This window comes from Vulpes vulpes, chromosome 13 (genome assembly GCF_048418805.1).
Source record: "Vulpes vulpes isolate BD-2025 chromosome 13, VulVul3, whole genome shotgun sequence".
Taxonomy (NCBI): domain Eukaryota; kingdom Metazoa; phylum Chordata; class Mammalia; order Carnivora; family Canidae; genus Vulpes; species Vulpes vulpes.
This window is the reverse complement of record NC_132792.1, coordinates 135,397,150-135,422,396: the sequence shown is the minus strand read 5'-3', so window position 1 is coordinate 135,422,396 and position 25,247 is coordinate 135,397,150. Positions and strand designations below refer to the sequence as shown.

Here is a 25,247-nt window from a genome sequence, read left to right as displayed (position 1 = left end):
TATAGTAATAATGTGGACCTTTCTGGGATGATATGAGGATTAAATGAATTAATATAAGCAGGCAAATTAAATCCTTGCTTCTGAAAGTGTAGTGTGGTATCTGGCAGGAGACATTTTTTTTTTAGAAATGCAGATCAGGCCCCCTCCCAGACTTAAGAAACAAGACTTTAACAAGATCTTCAAAAAAAATTTTTAAAAAATAAAAAAAACAAAAACAAAAAAAAGATCTCCATCCCTAATTTCTTTTCTATATCCCCATATTCTTTTCATTTGAATATAAAGAATTTTCATCTGCAAACCAGTTTTTATATTAAAAGGTCATTGTAATGCCTTTTATCTAATTAGACTATGAATTAAGAAATTAGGAGAAAATAAGCCTCAGACTGAGTTTGAGACTATTTTGCTCTTTAGTTATAATAAGTTAGGAGTAGTGTTAAACAAGCTGACAATCACTTAAATCATGGGGAAATTATTTTTTAGATAGCATTTTAACCAATACAAATACAAATACCACCAATTAAACTGAACATAAAAAGTACAACCAGGAATGAAGCTTACCTAATATTCCTGTAACTCTGGTCTTTTACAATTACTTGGGCATGTGTCTTAAAGGAAATCATATTGTATTTGCCATCTCTTGCCTTCGTGTAACTTACTATCCATGTTTTAAATAACTAAATACAAATTTCATTCAGGTTAACAAACAGAATGCCAATTTGAAATACAGATGAAGCAATACCAAGGGCACCTCAAGTTTCAAAGGCAGGAGAAATTCAGAATATATAGGAGTATGTAAAGGTGATAAGGTAATTTTTAAATAATCCCTTCAAAAAATAAAAAATAATCCCTTCAACGTTGCATTGATGGATTTAACTTTCTGCTAAGATTCCTCTGCATTCAAATTAATACCCTTTAACACACTTCATTTTCTGAACAGCAGTTGAAAAATATGCAAAGATATCCTAAATCATTTTACTTTAGATCTTTCTCAGGAAATTAAGAGCAATTTTAGTCCTTTGAAGTCTGAATCCCTTTTTAGTTAAATTACAGGTTAAGGTAAGACAATTTAGAGTGACTTGAACTTCCACTTTTGCTTTGACAGGCAAATTATTGAAAATAATTAAATAAAAGAATACTCCAATTCCCCCCCAGCAGGAAAACATTTCTATGCCACCTCCAGCTCTAACTTTTGATATTTGCGTTGACAGAAATGTCAATTACAGAACTAATAATAAAGCATACTGAAAATGTATGAAATGCTTGATCTATTTAAAAAAAAGTATTACTTCCTACTCTGTGACTTTTGTAGCTTTTTAAATATAAGTTACGGCTAATAGAATTTCAAAAGACAAGGTGACATCTCAAATAGTGAAAAATTAAGGACAGAAGTGAAAAAATTTTTAGAGAAAAAGAAATCTGATGACTTGTTCTTCTTTAGACCATATACATAAGGATGAGAAATTGAAAATTTTATGTATGTTTTTCATATTTTCAAATGCAACCCAAAAGTGTTGCCTCTGTTTTTCTATTCTTCTCAGTACTGAATCATTCTGAGGCATTAAAAATGGAGAAACATTTATTTTATGTATTATAATTAATACATTTATTTTTAAATTATTAGTTCATTCATTTATTATTATTCACCCTATTTACTGAGCAGGCAAGATTTCAATGAGAAGGTGGCATCTGAAGAAAAATTAGGATGAGGGAAAGGAGGGAACCATGTGGCATCTAAGAAAAAGAGTCCCAGCCAGCGGCAACTACAAGCGCTACAGCCCAAGGCAAGCATTCACCTGGTGTGTCCGAAGAATAGCAAAAGGATAAGTGTGGCATCTGTGAGGGAGGGAGTGGTAAGAAATAAGGCCAGAAAGATAAAAATCAGGGAGCCAGAGTACATTCAACTTTGTAATTCTTGCTAAACAGAACTTTCGGCTGAGTGAAATGAAAAGCCAATAGAGGATTTTTAAGGGAAGAAGTAAATCATCTGACAAATTTTAAAAGGATGTGTATGGCTGGTATGTGGGACACGGTCCAGGGTAGGTAGGGACAACAGTGTAGGAGGGAGGAGCAATGACAATAATCCAGTACAAGAAATGATAAAGTCAGAGAGAGGTCAGATTCTGGCTTCTGAGATTTGGAGCCCAGGAGTGGACACTTGCTGAGAGCAGAAGACTAAAGGCTTGGTTGGAGAATCAGTCGTTAGCTATTCACTCCACTTGGAATACAGCTGCTCTCCATTGAATAGAAAAAAAAAAAGCAAAACCATTGGGAAAAAAAAAAAAAGCAAAACCATTTTGGAGACAGATCTTTGGAAACATGACTCAGTCACACACATGCAAGGCCTCAGGTCCAGCATAGACATGTGACTAGGTAGGGCTCTCTCTAGTCTCTCCTGAGTATGTGCACAGCTTTGCACACATACACAGTCTTCCAGACCACCAGTGATATGTACAGTCCTATGAAGACCCACCTATTCCTTAAATTTTGTTTAAATTCTGGCCAATCTGTGGCTTTCCCCAACCAGAACTACAACCACATGCTATTTACAAAAAAGGCCTTCCCATCCTTTTGCCACAAAAATCACTATTTCCAACAACATTCCAGAAATATGGGATTTCTATGTTTGCTCCAAATCAAGTAAACCCCTTCCAGCAGCTAAAACAAAGCTATCACTGACTGAAGTATAGCTGACACACAATATTACATTAGTTTCAGGTGTACAAGACAGTGATTGGACAACTTTATATGCTATGGAGCACTCGCCACAAGTCCAACTATGGTCTATCACCAGACAATGCTACCACAGTACCACTGACTCCACTCCTCATGCTATAACTTTCTTTAATAAAAAAAAAAGAAAAAAATATATATATATGTGTGTATATATATATATGTGTGTATATATATATGTGTGTGTGTGTCTCTCATGAATGAATATATATATATATTCATTCATGAGAGACACAGAGATAGGCAGAGGGAAAGCTGGCTCCCTATGGGGAATATGATGCAGGACTCAATCCCAGGAACCCAGGATCACAACCTGAGCCAAGGCAGATGCTCAACCACTGAGCAACCCAGGTGCCCCCCTCATGCTGTAACTTTCACTCCCATAACTTATTTATTCCACAGCTGGAAGCCTGTCTCTTCCACTCCCTTTCACCCATGTTGCCTATTCCCTACCTCTCGCCCCTCTGGCAACCACCAATTCGTTCATAGTATTTATGGATCTGTTTTTGCAAAGTTCCTAGTTTTCACAGCTTTCCACCTTCATAAACCCACCATGACAATAAGCCACTGGTGGGAATGAGCAGAATGGAAGCATCCTCAGGGACTAAAATACAGACTGTTCTTACCTGAGCTCAGTGGTTTTTCTTGAATAAATGCTTCTCAATATTTTGTGTCACTTTCCCAAATCCTGAACTGATTTTTGACAATTTTATTGACTTTTATCATTGCTTTTCGATAAGTGGATTTGCCAAGCTCCTCACTCAGCTATCCCACATTGAATACTTTTTAAATGTAACTTGCCTGAGCAACCTACTAAAAAAATGTTTAAAATAGGAAATATTTTAAAACATCTCTAAGTATAGAAACTGCCAGTATGCTAAAATTACTATTTTCTTTTGATGGTTAATATGCCTTTGTTGAAGGCTTACTCAGGTGGACTTAAGTAGAAAAAGCCTCCAAACAGTTACTCAGTTTACTATAGCATTTGCAAAGACACAGAAACATGTTACACATTCAGTGGCTAAATACTATTTTAGCTCTCCCTTTCCAACTACAGATGAACTCAAATTTCTTACCCCTTTCTTGGCCTAATATAACGCAATGTTTTTAATCTAATCTTTCTTCTTCTCAGTACCTTTTTTGAAAGGTTAAGAACACTCTTCTCTCCTCCTCAATCCACTTTAACAGGCTTTCTTTCCCAACTTCAGTAAAATCACCCTCAGTGACTTCTAAAATTCACCAAAACCAATTAACAGTTTTTGGTCCTTTCATCCCGAGCCATGCTGCACATCACCCCTACCTTGTACATCTCCACTCCTGAGTCTGTTACTACACTTAGTTCTCCTCACATTGTTCTAATCATTTTTCTGCAATCCTCTAGCTGGGCTTTCTCTTCCTTCATCTACCCTCCAAATGTCAGTGATCAATTAATTTCTACTTTTAACCTGCATCTCCCACATTTTCCCCCAAGGAAATTTCAGCCATTCTCATTACCTCATGCCAATGTCTCTCAAACCTTTATGTCCAGCTTTAAACTTCTCTCACAATTAAAGATTACTTCTAATAACTGAAAAATAGTCCCACTTAAATGTTCAGCAAATTCAAACTCATCAATGAAACAGAATAAATCTTACCCTTACTCCAAAACCCACTCTTTCTCGTCTTTTCTCATTTGTTGGTACCAAGATCATCCAGCTACCTAACCTAGAAACCTGAAATATGATTCTTATTCTTCTCTTACGCTGCTCATGACATACAATTAATTTATAAACCTCTTGATTTTACCTCCAGAATATTCTCAAATCTATCTCTTCTACCTCTATTTCTTATATTTTGAAGTAGCCATTTGGACACAATTGTGTCAAAAGAACTCTGTGAAAATGACATGAAAAATGAAGTTTGATGTCATATTTTTATGGATAATATTCCACTATACATACATACTAGCTCTTCATCATCCATTCATCCATCCATGGACACTTGGGCTGTTCCATTGCTTGGCTTTTATAAAGTAATGCTGCAATAAACATAGGGGTGCATTATGTCTATTCAAATTAGTGCTTTTATTTCCTTTAGGCAAATACACAATAACGGAGTTCCTGGATCGTATGGTAATTCTATTTTTAATTTTTTGAGGAACTGCCATACTATTTTCCACAATGGCTGCACCAGTTTGCATTCCCACCAACAGTGCACAAAGGTTCCCTTTTCTCCACATCCTAACCAACACTTGTTATTTCTTATGGTTTGATTCTAGCCATTCTGACAACGGTACCTCATTGTGGTTTTGATTTGCATTTCCCTGATGATTTGCAACAACATGGATGGACCTAGAAGGTATAATGGTAAGTGAAAAAAGTCAGACCAAGAAAGACAAATACCATATGATTTCACTTACATGTGGAACCTAAAATACAAAACAAATGAGCAAACAAAAAAAGAGACAAAGGAAAAAAGACTCTTAAATAGAGCAAACAGGGGCACCTGGGTGGTTCAGTCAGTTAGGGAATATCGGTAAGATGGTAATAGCATTATTTGGTGATAGATGCTGACTACCCTAATCATGGTGTACAATGAAAATGTATAGAAATGTTGAATCATTATATTGTACACCTGAAACTAATAAAACACTGTATGTTATACTTCAATAAACGTAAAAAAAAAAAATCAAATCTCCTCACCCCTGAAATTATTACCACTAAACCAAAAAATACCTTTCTAAGCCCTGAATAACATCGAATAATATGTCAGACAAAATACATGGAAAATAAATTAAAGGTGTGCTTGTGTATCTGAAAGACTTCTGTTGAAGAGAATATTTTGGCTTCCAACAGGTTTTTCTACAATCTGTCCTTTAAAGAAGGATGTTTGGCTTCAGGCTGATATAATTGAAATATTTTATATCTAAAGGTCTTTTTTAATGCACTAGTTGAATTATATGCTGAAATCACTCTTCAAAAATGCTTTCACATAAAACAGTGTTGTTTGGAAGATAAGAGTCTCATGTTATATTTTAATATTATGTTGCATTATAGTCTTCTACCCAAGGTATTTGATGTTAAATCTAGAATATGACCTGAAATATGTAAAGATCTAAAATATCCTGTCTGTAATATTAAAAATACTACCTTTTAAGCAATTGAGAGTAGAGTTACATCAATTCAGTGGTTTAAAGAAGAATATCTTGATTTTATAGGTCATGAAAATTCACTGGCTTTAGGGTGAGACTAACATAGGTTTGGATTCTCTATATTATTATTAGCCCTCTGACCACAAATGATTTACCTAAAATTTTTTAGTCTATTTCCTCATATATTCTAAAAAGATGATACTACTTATTTCTCAGGACTAATGTAAAATATAAATTAGATCTATATCTAATAGATATTTATTTAAATAAAATAGATCTATTAAATATCTAATTCATTACGTGCCACAAAGCAGATACTTAATCCATGTGAGTTAACCTTCTTTTAAGTTAGTGGATAGAAGGAATTTTTATTTACTAAATTATATAAGGTATTCCTGTTCAGTAGCACCTGTCATTCTATTATTTTTGTTTTCTCCCAATCCTAGTTCCACATATTTTTCATTTCTAAAGAGAATGGCATTTTTGTAAGACATTACCTGAAATCTCATGTTCAAATTACTTTCTGGTAGATACTTGTCACACCTGGTTTTTCTTCCTGAGCACATAGCTCAATTACATTCCCAAACCAGTGTTGTGGTTTTTGTTTACCAGAAAAGAATGTGCCTCTTAAGTATGGCCCAAAATCATCCTGCATGTGATCTCTGGTCTTTTCCTCTTTGTGTTGGCTGGGAAGGAGATGACTACAACAGTGTTTTTGGGAGTGTTATAGAGAATATAGTAGAATCACACAATAAAAGTAAGGGCTGAACTCTGTAATCAAGAGAATACTAGGAAGTGATGTTGCATGACTCCAAAGCTAGGACATAAAAGGCACTACAGTTTCTACCTTGGTCTCCTGGATTGCTGTCTGGAGGCAGTTAGCCATTCTCCCCAATGACACCCAAGCAGCCCCTATGGGGAGGCCTATGTGGAGAGGAAACAAAGTTGTTTGCCAACCAACAGCATCATTTTGGTATTTATGTGAATGGGCCCCTTTCAGGTCCACTCTGTGAAGTGAAGATGAGTACATACCCAGACAACACCTGATTCTTCATAAGACATTCTTAGCCAGAACTGCCCACACAAACTACTCCCTAATTCCTAACCTTCAGAAACCATAAGAGATAATACAGGGTTTTTTGTTTTGTTTTGTTTTTAAGGCCCCCCAAAAAATTTTTTTAATGGATCACAGACAAATCATTAAGGAAAAAACCTGACAAATAAGACTTTAGAAGACTTAAACTTTTGCTCTCCAAAAGACATTGTTCAAAAAATAAAAAGGCAAACTACAGAATGGAACAAAATATTTGCAAAACATATCTAATAATGGGTTTTTATCTATCTATATATACAGTGAGATGAAATCTGAAAAAATCAATCAGAAAACAACCCAATTTAAAAATGGGCAACAGATCTGAATAGACTGTTGACCAAGAAGATATACAAATGGCAAATACCATATGAAAAGTTGAACATGATGAGTCATTAAGGAAATTCAAATTAATATCACAAGATACACTATACACCCACTAGACTAGCTAAAATTTTAAGAACTGATAATACCAAATGTGGTTAAGGATATGGAGCAACTAACTCATATGCTACTGATAAGGATGGAAAAACAATGCAACTACTTTGAAAAACTAGCTTAATGGTTTCTTATAAAGTTAAATATGCCCTTACCAGAAGATCGAGCCAGTCCATTCCTAGGTGATTTACCCAAGAAAAATGAAAGCGGATATTCAACAAAGACTTGTACTCAAATATCCACAGCAGCTTTATTCCTTTTTTTTTTTTTTTTAGCAGCTTTATTCCTAATAGCCAATAGCTACAAACAGCTCAAACATCCATTAACTGGTGATGAGATAAACGAATTGTGGCATATCGTTACAGTAAATTAATACCCAGCAACAAAAGGAACCAGCTACTGATACAACATAGATAAATCTCAAAAGATTTGCTACATGAAAGATGCTATATACAAAAGACTTGTACTATATGATTCCTTTTATATGAAGTTGTAGAAAAGGCAAAATATGGTGACAGAAAACAGATCAGTGGTTACCAAAGATCACAGGTAAGAAGAAAGGATGACTCTTGCGAAGGGGCATGAGGGAAATTTGGGGTGGGGGTGGCGGGTAAGGGATAGATTTTATATTATGGCACTGGTGGTGGTTATACAGATGTATCCATTTGCCAAAATTCAATGAACTATACAATTAAAATGGGTACATTGGGCACCAGGCTGCTTCAGTCAATAGAACATGGGACTCAACTTGGAAGTAGCCAGTTCAAGCCTCATGTTGGGTACAGAAGTTACTTAAAAATAAAATCTTCATAAATAAATAAATAAATAAATAAATAAATAAATAAATAAATAAATAAATAAATAAATTGCATTCTATTGTACAAAAACTATACCTTCACAACTTTGTATTAAACACATACCTAGCATGTAATAAACACTCAATAAATATTAGCCAAAAATAACCATTATCTGCATGGCAACCAAATAAAGGAATGGTTTCATAGAAAGATGCTTTTTTCAAAGATGACATATATTCAGAAATTTATTTTTAATTAGCCATACCCTATAAGCAGATAATTTAAGGGCTTCAAGCAAAGATCTGCCATTTAGTTCTAGCTTCTTTAAGAAGAGTACCAAGCACAGAGCCAAACGAAGTGTGACTCTTGTGAGGTTGGTTAGCAGCTCTCAGTGGCATCCGTGTAGTAAACAGAGTACATATCACGCTATTTCAAAAAACTGAGTAGTAAAATGATAAAACAACAAGAAAAAACAAGTCAGAACTAAATAGTATCAAATGAGTAGTGGGGCATGATCTTTTTTTTTTTTTTTTAAGATTTTGTTTATTTATTCATGCAAGACACAGAGAGAGAGAGGCAGAGACACAGAGAGAGGGAAAAGCAGGCTCCATGCAGGTAGCCCAATGTGGGACTTCATCCTGGGACTCCGGGATCACACCCTGAGCTGAAGGCAGACACGTGGGGCATGATCTATCACTAAAATTCTAAAACCACTTGAGAGAAGGTGAAACTTTTCATTAAACACCTCAAAGATATTTGAAATAAAACAGGAAGTAAAATAGCAAAGTGAGGCTGTTAAATTTAAACAAATGTATAAGTGGCACTGGAGCCTATATAACCAAGGAACCAATGGACCAAAATCTCTTCTGCATCTAGCAAAATTTAGCCTAAGAGTAAGAGAGACTAGGAATAATTATCATTCTTCTCTCACACCCCTCACAGACATACATGCACACAGACAAAAATACACACACCCTCTTTGAGGGTTCTAAGTAAAGCAGCTCTATAGAGAGAGAGAACTGAGTAAGTACCACTTCTTACCCTCTTCTGCTTCATCCTCCTGTGGTGACATTGGACCCCCTCCACTAGTGGGAGTGACTGGTTCCTCCTTCTCAGATTGTCGCTGAAGACTTACTACCTCATATATTGCATCTCCAGCATTGGCGTGACCTTTTCCCTCAGACTGAGAAAGATATAAACATATTATTTAGTATTAGAAATTTGAAGGAAATGCTATAAGATAGTATTTTCAAGGTTCATCAGAAATAGCTGAAATTAAGAAGAGCATGTCATGTTTGATCTACTGCATGTCCTAAGTTAAGAAACTTTTTTAAGTGTGTTGTTTTCTACATGATATTCTAAATGCATTATTCTTTGGGGCACCTGGGTGGCTCAGTGGTAGAAAGTCTGCCTTTGGTTCAGGTCGTGATCCTGGGGTCCTGGGATCGAGTCCCACATCAGGTTCCCCACAGGAGGCCTGCTTCTCCCTCTGCCTATGTCTCTGCCTCTGAGTGTGTGTGTCTCTCTCATGAATAACTAAAAATCTTTTTTTAAAAAATGCATTATTTAAAAAAAATGCATTATTCTTCTATTATTATTTTAACTAATGAAACCTACTAACCATTTGGTACACATTTTCTTTTTATCAAAAAAACCTGAAACGCCACAGATTCTAGAGCAGACAGATAGGTAATGCTAGATTTCTAGGAATGACTACACCTTGCATTGGGATAAAGAGATATCAGCTACATCCATCAAGTAATTCATGGAAGTAGGTAGATTTTATAAATTGTTTACATTTTTTTAAGATTATTTATTTACTCATTCATTCATTCATTCATTCATGATAGACATAGAGAGAAAGAGAGAGAGAGGCAGAGACACAAGAGGAGGGAGAAGAAGCAGGCTCCACGCCGGGAGCCCAACGCAGGAATCGATCCCAGGACTCCAGGATTGCGCCCTGGGCCAAAGGCAGGCGCCAAGCCGCTGAACCACCCAGGGATCCCCAAATTGTTTACATTTTAAACAGCCCTTTTCTAAAGAGGAAAAATTAAGGCAATTGCCAATTAAACTAGCATAGCCTACAAAGCCCTAGATAACCTAGCCCCGTCTCTCTTCAGTTCATACCCATAGTTTGGTTACTACATTCCAATCACTCTGGCCTTGTTTCAGCTCCAGGAATCTTTAGGTCTTTTCCAATTCAAGATCCTGGGACATCCTTTTCTCACTGCCAAAAATAGCCTTTCTAACTCCCATCAATCTTATATCTTTACCTCTAATATCACTCCTAAAAAATATCTGAGCTAAGTTCCTCATGTTTTAATACTTTTCATTCCTTGCCCTTCCCCTTCACAGTATTACCATGATGTAATTACACATTTATTATTATATTTATTTGTTTAATGGCAGTCTTGTCATAAGACAGTAAGCATCATAAGGGCAAGGACTTAACTGATTTTCAATCAGAAATAATATAGTACCTGACACACAGTAGGTACTCAACAAGTATCAGTAGCATGAATGACTAATACTAAAACATATGAATTTCGGAATCAACTTGACCTGGATGTGAATTCAAATTTCACTACTAATAAGACGGTTAGCCTTGAACAAATTACTTAATTTTGCTGAGTCACAGTATCTGTATCAACTAATTCATGGTTGTTTCATTCAACGTATATTAAATACTGTAGACATTTACCAAAGTAACTGAAACAAATATTTAATAACACTTGTTACTATTTCAACATTTATAGCACATTAGACTCTAAAAAAAAAAAACAAGAATAATATAGGCATAAAGGGAGATAAAATTATCTCTAATATCTACCTATATTATAATCCATTTAAATTATAAAAATATAACTACTAATTATTCACTGTTTTCAAGAATTAATTCTGAACCACAAATCAAATTTCAGGTGCATCTTAAAATCAATTAGCAAATAATAAAAGTTAAAAATTGTCTACTGCATTAAAAAAGAGAAAACAGCCATGAAAAGTTATGGTGTAAGCCAACCAAATTTTTATTGCGTTACTACTATACTTGAGAAACAGAGACCTCAATCCCTAAAGCAACAACTAGAGTTATATAAGGCAATAGAGTAAAAGTGAAATACGAACTGCATGTTCAAATAACTGGAAGGAAAGGAAAAAGAAAGAAATGAAAACAGAAAACTAATATAATGACAGACCTAAATTCAGACATATCAATAATTATATTAAACATAAATGGCCTAACCATGTCAATTAAAAGACAAAAACTGTCCAATTATATTAAAAACAAGACAGAATTGCATTCTATCTAAAAAAAAAAACTTTAAATATAATAATATAGGTAAGTTAAAGTAAAATGGAGAAGAAGCTATGCCATGAAAACACTCATCAAAAGAAAACTGAAGAGACTATATCAATATAAGATAAAGTAGACTACCAGACAAGAAAAAACATCACTAGGAGTAAAGAAGGTCATAACAATGTTAAAAGAATCAATTCGGGATCCCTGGGTAGCGCAGCGGTTTGGCGCCTGCCTTTGGCCCAGGGCGCGATCCTGGAGACCCGGGATCGAATCCCACGTCGGGCTCCCGGTGTATGGAGCCTGCTTCTCCCTCTGCCTGTCTCTGCCTCTCTCTCTCTCTCTGTATGACTATCATAAATAAATAAATAAATAATTTAAAAAAAAAAAAGAATCAATTCAATGAAAACACAAAAGCATCTTATAAGTAAATTCACCTAACAACTAGACAATATAAATACCTGATAAAACTGGAAGGAGATGGACAAACCCATATTTATAATTGGAGATTTCACAGTTTCTCACAATAATCACAAAAAACGTATATAAAAATATAGCAAGGTTATAGAAGAATTGAACATCAACAATAAAATCTAATATATATCGACCACTGCACAACACAAAGGCAGAGTACACATCCTTTTCAAATGCACATGGAACTTTTCTCCAAGAGAAACTACTTCCTGGGTTATAACACAATCTTTAAAAAAGTTTTAAAAATTGAATTGTAAAATACCTATTTGGTATTACAAATTAAACCATTAATTGTATTATACAATTAAACTGGAATCAGTAAGAGAAATATATCTGAAAAATCTCCAAATACTTAAAAATAAAGTAACATTTCTAAATAATCCATAGATCAAAGTCAAAGAGAAATGTTAAATTACAAAATATTCTGAACTCAACAAAAATGAAAATAAAACAAATCAAAATTAGTGGAACATCTAAACAGTGAGTAGAGATTTCGAGATATAAGTGCTTATATTACCAAACACCCCAAAATCATAATTTAACTTTCTACCTTAAAGAAAAGGAAATGCAAAATAACCCAAAGCAAGAGAAAGAAGGAAATAAACAGCACAAATCAATAAAAACCAAAATGTAGTTCTTAGCCAAGATCAATAAAATGATAAACCTCTAGCTAAACTGACCAAGCAAAAAAGAAAGTACAAATTACTGATAACTAGGAAAATAGTGTATATCACTTGTACAGACCCCACAATATCAAAATAATGCAAACATCCCTATGCATATTAATTGGACAGCTTAAATATAATGGACCAATACTCTGAAAGCTAAAAAATATATCCACACTTACCTAGGAAGAAATACATAACCTGTTTAAAGAAACTGAATCTGTAAGTTAAATCCTCTCTGAAATGAAAACTTCAGGTTCATATAATTTCAATGACAAATACTACTAAATATTTAAAGAAATAACAACACCAATGCTATTTTTTTTAAAAATCTTCAGGGGCACCTGGGTGAGAGTCAGTGACTCTTGATTTTGGCTCAGGTCATGACGTCAAGGTCGTGAGATCGAGCCCGGCCAATGCCGGGCTCCCGCTCCACTGACTCAGTGGGAGTCTGCTTGAGATTTTTTCCCTTTCTATCTGCCCCTTCCCCTCTCAAATAAATCAATCTTTTTTTTTAATCTCCAAGGAAATATAAAAAAGGGATTCCCAATTCATTATACAAGGCCATTTCTCTGAGACCAAAACTAAAGAAGGTATTACAAGAAAAAAAAAAATCACAGACCACTATCCCTCATAAAAAAAATAGACGAAAATCCTCAATCAAATATTAACAAAATCCAGCAACATAGCTTATAGTTACAAATATATATCAAAACCAGTGAGGTTTATCTGGGAAACACAACAATACTTCAACATTGAATATATCAATATAGGGACACCTGGGTGGCTCAGTGATTGAGCATCTGCCTCTAGCTCAGGGAATGATCCCCAGGTCCTGGGATCGAGTCCCACATCCAGCTCCCTATGGAGAGCCTGCTTCTCCCTCTGCCTATGTCTCTGCCTCTCTCTGTGTGTGTTTCTCATTAATAAATTTTTTAAATCTTTTAAAGGAAAATCAATATAATCCAACATATTCACAAACTAAAGAAGAATGACATATGATCAATAAATACAAAAAGGCATTTGAGAAAATTCAGCATTCATTTATTTACATTCAGTAAACTGGGAATATAAGGGAGTTTTCTCAACCTGATAAACAGTATCTATGATAAGCCTACAACTAACGTCACTCTTAATGGTAAAAGACTGAATGCTTTCCTCCTAACACTAAGAACACAGTAAGGGCATAGATTGTCACCACTCCCACTCATTATCATACAGAAGTCCTAGCTAGTGCAATAAAGCAAGAAAAAGAAAGAAAAGGCACACAGATTGGAAAGGAAGAAGTAAAATAGTTTTTACTTATAAACAATGTTATTCCTTGTCAGAAGTCAACAAACTTTTTCTATAAAAAGCTAAATAGGAACATTTTATGCTTCGCAAACCATGTGGTCTCAGTCACAACTACTGAACTTTGTTATTGTGGATAAGTGTGTTACAACAGTGGTAAAATATTTCATCTGGACTTAGTTTACTATGTAAGCATAACTGACTCTATTACTATAATCTCATTAATCTCATGTAGACCTAAACATTATATCCACCAGTTGAGTTCCAAAATGAATTTTTAAATAAAATATACTTTTTGTTTCCAATATTCACTTATTTTTGGATAACTAAAAATCTACCTGTCTGTATTTGTAAAATAAATTATCTAGTTCATGTTAGAACTAATTAGAGTATTTTGAAACACATAAATACATGGCAGGTGCTCAATGAGAGTGTAGTTGATTCAACCACATTACAAAGATTCATCATACTTACACAAATAAACTCTAATTTTTTCCAATGGTTACTATCATCAAATACAAAGAACAATAATGCTTTTATCTCTATTCAGAATCTTTAGGATACGGTCCAAGAACCTGAGTTTTTTAAAGAGCCACAAGTGATTCTGATGAAAGGCTAAATTGTGAACATTTGCCTATAAAAACTCTTGTTCTTAACAAAAATGTTTATGTTTAAAAAAATCACAACTCATATAACAATCATATAGTCTCACTAAGCTGCAGTATATATAATAACATGGAAAAAATACACCTGCAAGCAGCTTCTATTTGACTCTACACAACTGAGGTTTGGGGGAATCCCTGGGTGGCTCAGCGGTTTTGCGCCTGCCTTTGGCCCAGGGCGCGATCCTGGAGTCCCAGGATCGAGTCCCACGTCGGGCTCCTGGCATGGAGCCTGCTTCTTCCTCTACCTCTCTCTCTCTCTTGCTCTCGCTCTCTATGTCTATCATAAATAAATAAAAATAAATCTTTAAAAAAAATCACTTAAAAAAAAAAAACAACAACTGAGGTTTGTAAAACAAAGCCAATCTTAAACAAAACTGTTGAGTTAGTAAAACATTTGCCTTCCATGGCTTTTTATTTTCCCACACACACATAAGTAATCCCTTCAACCTTGTTAATTTTCATCTTTCTGCAATTAGAACAGTTATTCCTATTCAGTTACTTACTCTTACTTTTTTTCTAGTTTTATTGAGCTATAACTGATATACATTATATAAATTTAAGGTGTACAACATAACGATTTGATACATCATATACATTGGGAAATAAACTCTACAATAAGTTTAGTTACTATCCACCACCTCACATAGTTACTTTTGGCTATACTAACTAATTAATTTTTGATTTAAATATACTTAAATCAACATACTTCTTCAAAATGGAATTTTCCTTTTGTGCTTTTAAACTGTGTTTAAAAAAAAAAAATCACAGGCCCAAAACAGCGTCACTTAGACCAAGTTTCCAAACCAGTACTTAACACATAATCTAACTCTGGTTCCAACAATCCCCATAAATGTAGCCTTAACCAGTTAGTCAGAAATTTTTCAATCCATTCCAGTGTTCTGCCACCTGGGTCCTCTCTACCCTAAATGAAAGATAAGGTAATCTATATGATAAGACATCTGATTTCTCCCTAGACAGTGCCCTACCTGTAACAACCTGTTATTCTTTTACAATAACTTTCTTACCCTCATCATTCTATAAAAATTTTCCATTTTATGTAACTCTTTGGAGCATTCTACTTGTTAGATGGGGTACTGCCCAATTCATGAATTGCTGAATAAAGAAAATTAGATCTTCAAACATGTTTAGTTGAATTTTGTTATTTAACAGATTTGGTGGCAGTGGCGGGATCTCAAGTAAACTTCTGACAGCACTCAGAGACAATGAGAAACAAGGCAAACCCTTTGAGTTCATTGAGTGTCTTGTCATTTTGAGGGCCTGAGAGTTGCCTTTTTGTTTGCACTCAAGCTCCTGATCTGATTGGCTGTCCTTTACAGTCAGGTCAGCTTGAGCTGGCGGATGGTTATGCACAGAACCCAAAAGAGCTAGTAGTTCTGCCTAGAGCCCAGTGCGGATGGCAATTTTGCCCAGAGCACAACTGAGCTGGCAGAAAGGTCTGCCTAGAACCAAGCCCCCAATCCTTCAGACCACAATCCCCTGGGTAGAAATCCTCAGCAAGGTTCTACAAGAATTGTCAGTGGTGTGCACAGGACCTTCTTGAGGCCAAGACATGATACTGCTAATATATTAAAGCACGTTTGTCCATCTTGTTTTATGTAAATAAACACTAATGCTAGTAGGAATCTTGGACGCAAAAAGCCATAAAAATTGGTGGGTACAGGTCAAGTATCTGACAACTGTTAGAGCACTTACCACTTGAAGACCCTTGTGGTAGGATCAGGTCACAGGTGGATTAGATTAACACTAGGTCATCTGACAACATCAAGAAAACTTTTGTGCTGCAAGGTAAACAGTAAAACATGCACAATCCCCAGCCCCACAGCACACAACTTTTAGGTATTAGTTGGTTCTGAGAAATCCAAAGACATAGCTAATGGGATACTTACATTCTAAAGAGCCAAGCACATGTGCTTATTTTATGTCTAAGAATTATAATCCTAGAGGTTGTAGGTATCTAGCAAGATGAAAAAAATTTTTATTAAAAATAACCTAGAATTTACAGTGGCCATCATGGGGAATGTTCAGTTAGACAAGACTGTTCATTTAAAAAGTATAGTTGAGAGGTACTTGGGTGGCTCAGTCAGTTAAGCATCTGCCTTCAGCTCAGGTCATGATCCCACGGTCCTGGGATCCTGAGCAGGGAGCCTGCTTCTCCCTCTCCTCCTTGCTTGTGCTGTCACTATCTCTGTCTCTCTCGCAAATAAATAAAATCTTTAAAAAATAAAAGGTGTAGTTAAAAGTAAGGGTTCTCAGGTTAAATAGATCGGGAAGCCTATTTTAATTGGTTTGAAGAAGCTTCCTAAAAGGCTTCAAGATTCTAAATTAGCTTCACTGAAAGATTCATTACAAAAGGCTAATAAAAAATTGAAAATACAAGCAACACCTAAGACAAAAAACTGTAAGACTGACATAATTCCTACTGCTTTTTTTACCTGAGTACTCACTGTCTACTAATTTCTGTCTGAACTGCCTTTACACTCTAAAAAGAAAATTACCTTTTAAAATAAAACTAGGAGGGATCCCTGGGTGGCGCAGCAGTTTGGCGCCTGCCTTTGGCCCAGGGCGCGATCCTGGAGATCCGGGATCGAATCCCACGTCAGGCTCCCGGTGCATGGAGCCTGCTTCTCCCTCTGCCTGTGTCTCTGCCTCTCTCTCTCTCTCTCTCTGTGTGACTATCATAAATAAATAAAAATTAAAAAAAAAATTCTTTAAAAAAAAAAATAAATAAAAATTAAAAAAAAATAAAATAAAACTAGGGGATCCCTGGGTGGCTCAGCGGTTTAGCACCTGCCTTCGGCCCAGGGCGTGATCCTGCAGTCCCGGGATCAAGTCCCACATCCGGCTCCCTGCATGGAGCCTCCTTCTCCCTCTGCCTGTGTCTCTGCCATTCTCTCTCTCATAAAAAAAAATTTTTTAATTAAAAAAATAAATAATAAAAAATAAAACAACCTGAGGTTAAAATAAAACTACCCTCCTCAGATATCTTCCACATCTTGGTCAAAGAGGGAGCTTTATAACAAAATTTATCAACACAAAGGAGGATCTTCAAAAGATTTTTGTTGTTATTGTTTTTAACAGATCACCCCCAGGCCTAGTCAAGAAGGGAAAATAAAAAAATCACATGATCTCATCCTTTTCAAAGCCAGAACCACTGGTTATTAATTTCACTCTTAGGAATAACTATGTATTTCTGGCCCATCTCACTTTACATCCCAATAACACAGCTTGGACTTTATGCCTGCCTTGGGACATGCAGGTGGTTGTTTCTTTGGCTATCTTGGGGAATGGTCCTAGCTCTTGTAAAATTGTATCCTTTACACCCTCTTTGAGGTCCTTGAGGTCCATGAGGTTGGTTATTACTTCCAAAAATCTTTACTGTTTGTCTCAGTCAAAACCTGACAAGATATTTTTAAAAGATTTAATAACTATAATCAGAAATTTGGTCAAACTGGAAAGCTGATATCCAGGGCCTGGTAGATTTTTTTAGACCTTTTCCCCTAAGCTAAATGTAGCCAAAGGAAAAAAAGACATTCTCACAGATATATGGGTTTGTTAGTACTATGATATCATTTAGGCAGCAACAAAATTCTGTGAGAAATTAGAAACTGCTGTCCTTTCTTTACAAAACTAGTCTTTACAGGTCCAAAGCTGTGATTCTAAAAATAATTCAAAGACCACCAATCCGCTTCATCAATCCCAAAACATCCCCTATTTATCTCAGAAGGTTTATAAATATTGTAAAAATTCTTACCTTAAGGAAATGAAAGTCTTCTAGAAAATGGTTATTTTTTTCCCCTGTGCATTTATTTTTTTTTTTAATATTTTTTTATTTATTTATTCATGATAGACAGAGACAGAGAGAGAGAGAGGCAGAGACACAGGCAGAGGGAGAAACAGGCTCCATGCCGTAAGCCCGATGCGGGACTCAATCCCGGGACTCCAGGATGGCACCCTGGGCCAAAGGCAGGCGCTAAACCGCTGAGCCACCCAGGGGATCCCCTTACCTGTGCATTTAAAATGAAAATGTTCAGTGTTCTACCAAGTCATCTCTGAGACTTTCTTATCTAGCCTATCTCTTTAAAATGCAAATTGCAGGCAGGTTTTTCTTAACAAGTAAAGACAAGAAGGAAAGGCCATTTAAAACTTGACTTGCCAAGGACAAATACAAATCTTTAGTAGCTTCTCCACAATTATTAAAAGAAAGCATTAGTCATTTATACCAATAACCTTAACTTATTCCATCTACCAGAAAAACTAAGATACAAATTTTATAACTAAAATTTACACTTAAAAAAATAAAAATAAAAAAAAATAAAAGTTACACTTCATGTCAGCAAGCCCTCTTGTTCAACCACAGACCCAAACAGTTAAAACCAGAAATAGACAAGACTACTCAACAAGTCATGCTGTAACCATAAACTACTATATTTATTTCTTATTACACTTTCAGGTGGCACTGACAAAAATACTTTGTAATGAACAGAACATTCCAACTACACCCTGATAGCAATCAAATACTTCAAAGACCACATCCCAAATGTCCCCTTTCCCTCCCAGGATCTTGAGCTGAACACATAAGGAGCCCCCACCCATGATCACACACTCTTTGCCTGCTCTTTTGAATGTACACCCCTGAACCTCCTCCAATGAAACCCTAGGTGTCCATCTCGCCAGTAGATGTTGGTATTTAAGGCTTGAGTCTGCCACCTTCCCAGAACTTGAAATATAGTTCTCCCTTTCTCTTTTCTTTTCCAAACCCTTGTCTCCTGAGTTACTGGCTTCTCTTGTGACAAGTTTATTCAGGTTTGTTTGGCAACAATGTTAGCAATACTAGCTAGCCAGGTGCTATCCTATTGATTTGTCCAGCCCCCTTGGAATTCCCTGGTTCAGATGGCTGAGGCTGTCTTTAAAAAAATAAAGAGAGAATTTTAAAAGCAGCAACTGAAGACAGTTACATACATACATACATATATACAAACAAGGCAGTGTGTGTTTCCCTTACATCCTTAAGGGAAATCTCATAAGGCTTTCACAAATTTTTCAGCAGAAATTGCACGCCAGAAGGGCCTGGTATGATATATTTGATATATTTTAAATACTGAAAGAAAAAAAACCCTGCAATCATGAATCATGAACTCTATCCAGCTAGACTATCATTCAGAATAGAAGGACAGAGCTTCCCAAACAAAAGTTGAAGCAATTCATCACCACTAAACAATCACTACAAGAAATGCTAAAGGAAACTCTTTGAGTGGCTATAAGTACAAGAAAAGTAGGGAGCACAAAAGTAATAAAATTAAGTATATCTATAGGGACTCACAAAATAAAAGGATGTAAAGTATGATACCATATACCTAAAACATGGAGGAAGAGCAAAAAATATGTTCAAATTTAAGTAACCATAAACTTAATACAGATTGCTATAGGCAGATGTTATAAATAACCCTAATGGTAACCATAAATCAAAAACTGGTAATAAGTATGCAAAAAATAAAGAGAAAGGAATCCGAGTATATCACTAAATAAAAGCAGCAAACCAAGAGAGGAGAGAACAAGGAAAAACAGAGAAGAACTACAAAAATAAGCATAAAACAAGTATCAATATGGCAATAAGTACATAGTTATTAATAATTACTTTGAATGTAAACAGATTACATATTCCAATCAAAAGACACAAAGTGACAAAATGGATAAAAAAGCATGACCTATCTATATGCTGCTTACAAGAGACTCATTTTAGACCTAAAGACCCATGTAGAGTGAAAGTAAAGGGATGGAAAAACAGTTATGCAAATGGCTGTCAAAAGAAAGTCAGGTTAGCAACACTTATATTAGACACATAGATTTTAAAACAAAGAGACAAAGAACACTTATATTAGACACATAGATTTTAAAACAAAGAGACTATGTACTACACTACATAGTAATAGAGGACAATCCAATAAGAAGATAAAACAACTGTAAATATTTATGCATAGGAGCATAGGAGCACCCAAATACATAAAGGAGCTAACAACAAACATAAAGGAAGTAATCTCCAGTAATACAATAATAGTACGGAACTTTAACAGCCCACTGATATCAGTGCACAGATCATGCAAACAAAAAATCAACAAGGCAACAGTGGCCTTGAATGACACATTGGACCAGATAGATCTAAAAGATATATTCAGAACATTCCAGAACATTCCATCTTAAAACACATTCTTTTTAACAGCCCATGGAACTTTCTCCGGAATAGATCACATATTAGGCCACAAAATAAGCCTCAACAGATTTTTAAAAATGGAAGTCAAGAGTGCCTGTGTGGCTTAGTCAGTTACGTGTCCACTCTTGATTTTGGCTCAGGCCATAATCTTAGGTTTGTGAGACTAAGCCCCCAGGGAGACTCTGTGCTCAGCACGGGGTATACATGAGATTCTCTCTCTCCTTCTGCCCCTCCCCCCGCTCACACACACACTCTCTCTCAAATAAATAAATAAAATCTTCCCAAAAAACCCAAAAAAGAACGAAGTCCTACCATGCATCTTTTCCACTCACAATACTATAGAACTGGAAATCAACTGCATGAAAAAGTATGGAAAGAACACAAATACACAAAGGTTAAATAGCATACTACTAAACAATAAATGGCTCAACAAGAAATCAATGAAGAAATGAAAAAACTACATAAAGACAAATGAAAATGAAAACATAATAGTCCAAAATCTTTGGAATGTAGCAAAAGCTGTTCTAAGACAGAAGATTATACCAATACTCAAGAAGCAAGAAAAATTTCAAATAAACAACCTAACCTTACACCTAAAGGGTCTAGAAAAAGAAGACCAAACAAAACCAAAACCTAGTATAAGAAAGTATAAAGATTAAAGCAGTAATAAACAATATAGAAACTAAATTTTTAAAAAATCAAGCGTATCAGTGAAAACAGGAGGTGGTTCTTTGAAAAGATCAACAAAATTGATAAACTTCTAGCCAGACCCATCAAAAAGAGAGAGAGAGAGAGAGAGAGAGAGAGAGATTGAGAGAGAGAGAGACAGGATCAAAATTAGAAATGAAAGGAGAAATAACAACCAACACTACAGAAATACAAAGAATTGTAAGAGAATATTATAAAAAATTACACGCCAACAAATGGGGTAACCTATAAGAAATGTATAAATTCCTAGAAAAATATAACCTCCCAAAATTGAATCAGGAAGAAATAAAAAATTTGAACACACCAATAACCAGCAATGAAATTGAATCAGTAATCAAAAAACTCCCAACAAAGCCCAGTACCAGATGGCTTCACAGGTGTATTCTACCACATATTTAAGTTAATACCCATTCTTCTCAAACTATTCAAAAAAATAGAAAAGAAAGAAAAGCTTTCAAATTCATTATATGAAGCCAGCATTACCCTGATACGAAAACTAGATAAAGACACTAAAAATACAAAAAACAAACAAACAAAAAACTATAGGACAGTATCTCTGGTGAACACACATGCAAAAATCCTAAATATTAGTGAATAGAATCCAACAATATACATACAAAAAAAAAATCATTCACCACAGTCAAGTGGAATTTATTCCTAGGATACAAGGGTGGTTCAATATTTGCAAATCAATCAATGTTACATCACATCAACAAGAGAAAGGATGAAGACCAAACTATCATTTCAACAAATACAGATAAAGCATGTGAAAAAGTACATCAATTCAAAATAAAAACCCTCAATGAAGCAGGTTAAGAAGGAACATACCTCAATACAGTAAAGCTCATATATAAAAAGCCTACAGCAAACATCAATCTCAATGAGAAAAAGATTAGAGCTTTTCCCCTAAGGTCAGGAACAAGACAAGGATGTCCACTCTCACTGCTTTTATTCAACCTACTACTGGAAGTCCTAGCCACAGCAACCAGACAACAAAAAGAAATAAAAAGCATCCAAATCGGTAAAGAAGTAGTAAAATTTTCACTATTTGCAGATGACATAATACTCTATGTAGAAAATCCTCAAGACTCCTCCAAAAAGCTACTAGAACTTATAATTGAATTCAGTAAGCTCACAGGATACAAAATATTCAGAAACCTACTACATTTCTTTACAATAATAATGAAGTAGCATAAAGAGAAACTAAGAAAATAATCCCATTTACAATGACACCAAAAATAATAAAATACCTAAGAGTAAACTTAACCAAGAGAGTGAAAGGTCTGTATTCTGAAAACACTGAAACACTGATGAGAGATGAAAGAAACTGAAGGCAACACAAACAGATATCCCATGCTAGAAGAACAATTATTGCTAAAATGGTCCATATTACCCAAAGCAAGCCACACATTTAATGCAATCCTTATCAAAAGACTGATAGCATTTCTTACAAATAATCTTAAAATCTGTATGGAACCACAGAAGACCCTGAAGAGCCAAAGCAATCTTGAAAAAGAACAAAACTGAAAGTATCACAATCCCAGATGTCAAGATATACTACAAAGCTGTAGAAATCAAAATAGGATACCATTGGCACAAAAACAGACACAAGATCAATGGAACAGAATAGACAGCTCAGAAATAAAATTGGCCAGTTACACGCAAAAGAAGGAAATCGGACCACTTTCTTACACTATACACAAAAATACATTTAACATGGATTAAAGAGGTAAATGTGAGACCTGAAACCATAAAAATCCTAAAAGGAAATATAGGCAGTAATTTTTCTGACATCAATAGTAGCAGCTATTTTCTAAATAGGCCCCCCAAGGCAAGGGAAACAAAAGCAAAAATAAACTATTAGCACTGTATCAAAAAGAAAGCTTCTATAGATGGGATCCCTGGGTGGCGCAGCGGTTTGGCGCCTGCCTTTGGCCCAGGGCGCGATCCTGGAGACCCGGGATCGAATCCCACGTCGGGCTCCCGGCTCATGGAGCCTGCTTCTCCCTCTGCCTGTGTCTCTGCCTCTCTCTCTCTCTCTGTGACTATCATAAATAAATAAAAATTAAAAAAAAAAAAAAAAAAGAAAGCTTCTATAGAGCAAAGGAAATGATGAACAAAACTAAAAGGCAATCTACAAAATGGAAAAATATATCTGCAAATGACATTATCTGACAAAGGGCTAGTGTCCAAAATATATAAAGAACTAAAACAAGTCAACACCCAAAAAATAAATAATCCAATTAAAAGTGGGCAGAAGACAAGAACAGATATTTCTCCAAAGAAGACATACAGATGGCCAACAGACATGTGAAAAGATGCTCATCATCACTTATATCCCGGGAAATGCAAATCAAATCCACAATGACAAAAAAAAAAAAAAAATCCACAATGACATATCACTTCATACTTGTCAGAATGGCTAGAATCATATGCACAAGAAATAACAAGTGTTGGTGAGGATGAGGAGAAAAAGGAGCCCTTGTATACTGTGGCAGGAATGCAAACTGGTATAGTCACTGTGGAAAAAAAAAAGTATGGAAGTTCCTCAAAAAAATTAAAAATAGGATTACCGTATGATTCAGTAATTCTGCTACCTGGTATTTCCCATAGAATATCAAAACACTATTTGGAAAGATATAAGCACCCCTATATTTATTTTTTTTATTTTTTTTAATTTATTCATAGAGACAGAGAAAGAGAGGCAGAGACACAGGCAGAGGGAGAAGCAGGCATCATACAGAGAGCCCAACGTGGGACTTGATCCAGGGTCTCCAGGATCATGCCCTGGGCTGCAGGCGGCGCTAAACCGCTGAGCCACCGGGGCTGCCCCACCCCTATATTTATTACAGCATTACTTACAATAACTAACAAATAGAAGCAGCCCGAGTATCCATGGATAGAAGAATCGACAAAGAAGAGGTGGTATATAATGCAATACTGCTTAGCCATAAAAATGAATGAAATCTTGCTATTGGCAACAACATGGATGGATGTAGAAGGCAGAATATAATACTAAGTGGGAAATAGGTCCATCAGAAAAATACCATATGATTTCACTCATGGAATTTTAAAACACAAAAACCATATGATTTCACTCATATGTGGAAATTAAGAAACAAGCCAAAAAACAGATTGCAAACTACAGAGAATAGACAGATGGTTACCAGAGGGGAGATGGGTAGAGGATGGGTGAAAGAGGTGAAGGGAATTAAGAGTACACTTATCATGATGAGCACTGAGTAATACACAGAATTGTTGAATATACTATACACCTGAAACTAATATAATATTGCATATTAAATTGTCTGGAACTTAAAAAAAAAAATGAAATGAAAGTAAGGAGGGAAGGGGGAAGGGAGGGAGGGAAGGAATTTGATTTTCTCCTGACAACTTGATTCTTAGTCCAATTAGAAGTTCTTCCACCTCAACAATAGTTTCCCCAAATCTTTTTGGGAATTTAAAATCTTTAAAAAACGTTTTGCTAAGTTAAATAATGAGTTAAGTTAAATTCATTAAATATCTAGATCATTTCCAAGTAAGACAAAATACTAAAACATAAATCACTAAATATAAGTTTATTTACTTTTGGCTTCTTCTTACAGAGAAACTAAAGTAATTTGGATATATTAATGCTTCATTTTTAAAAAGGCAAGTGCTTCTCAAAATTTTAAGATATATTCATAGGGATGCCTGGGTGGCTCAGTGGTTGAGTGTCTGCCTTCGGCTCAGGGCA

At 35.3% G+C, this 25,247-nt stretch overlaps 1 protein-coding gene across 5 annotated transcripts in view; it reads right to left on the bottom strand.

Annotated features, from left to right (window-relative positions):
- Positions 1-25,247, bottom strand: part of RABGAP1L (RAB GTPase activating protein 1 like) — a 724,498-nt gene that overhangs the window by 551,464 nt on the left and 147,787 nt on the right. For all 5 annotated transcript variants that reach the window (XM_072733070.1, XM_072733072.1, XM_072733073.1 and 2 more), the window contains one exon: positions 9,227-9,368. In XM_072733070.1, the coding sequence (XP_072589171.1) occupies positions 9,227-9,368 (142 nt within the window). The remainder of the gene's footprint in view (positions 1-9,226; positions 9,369-25,247) is intronic.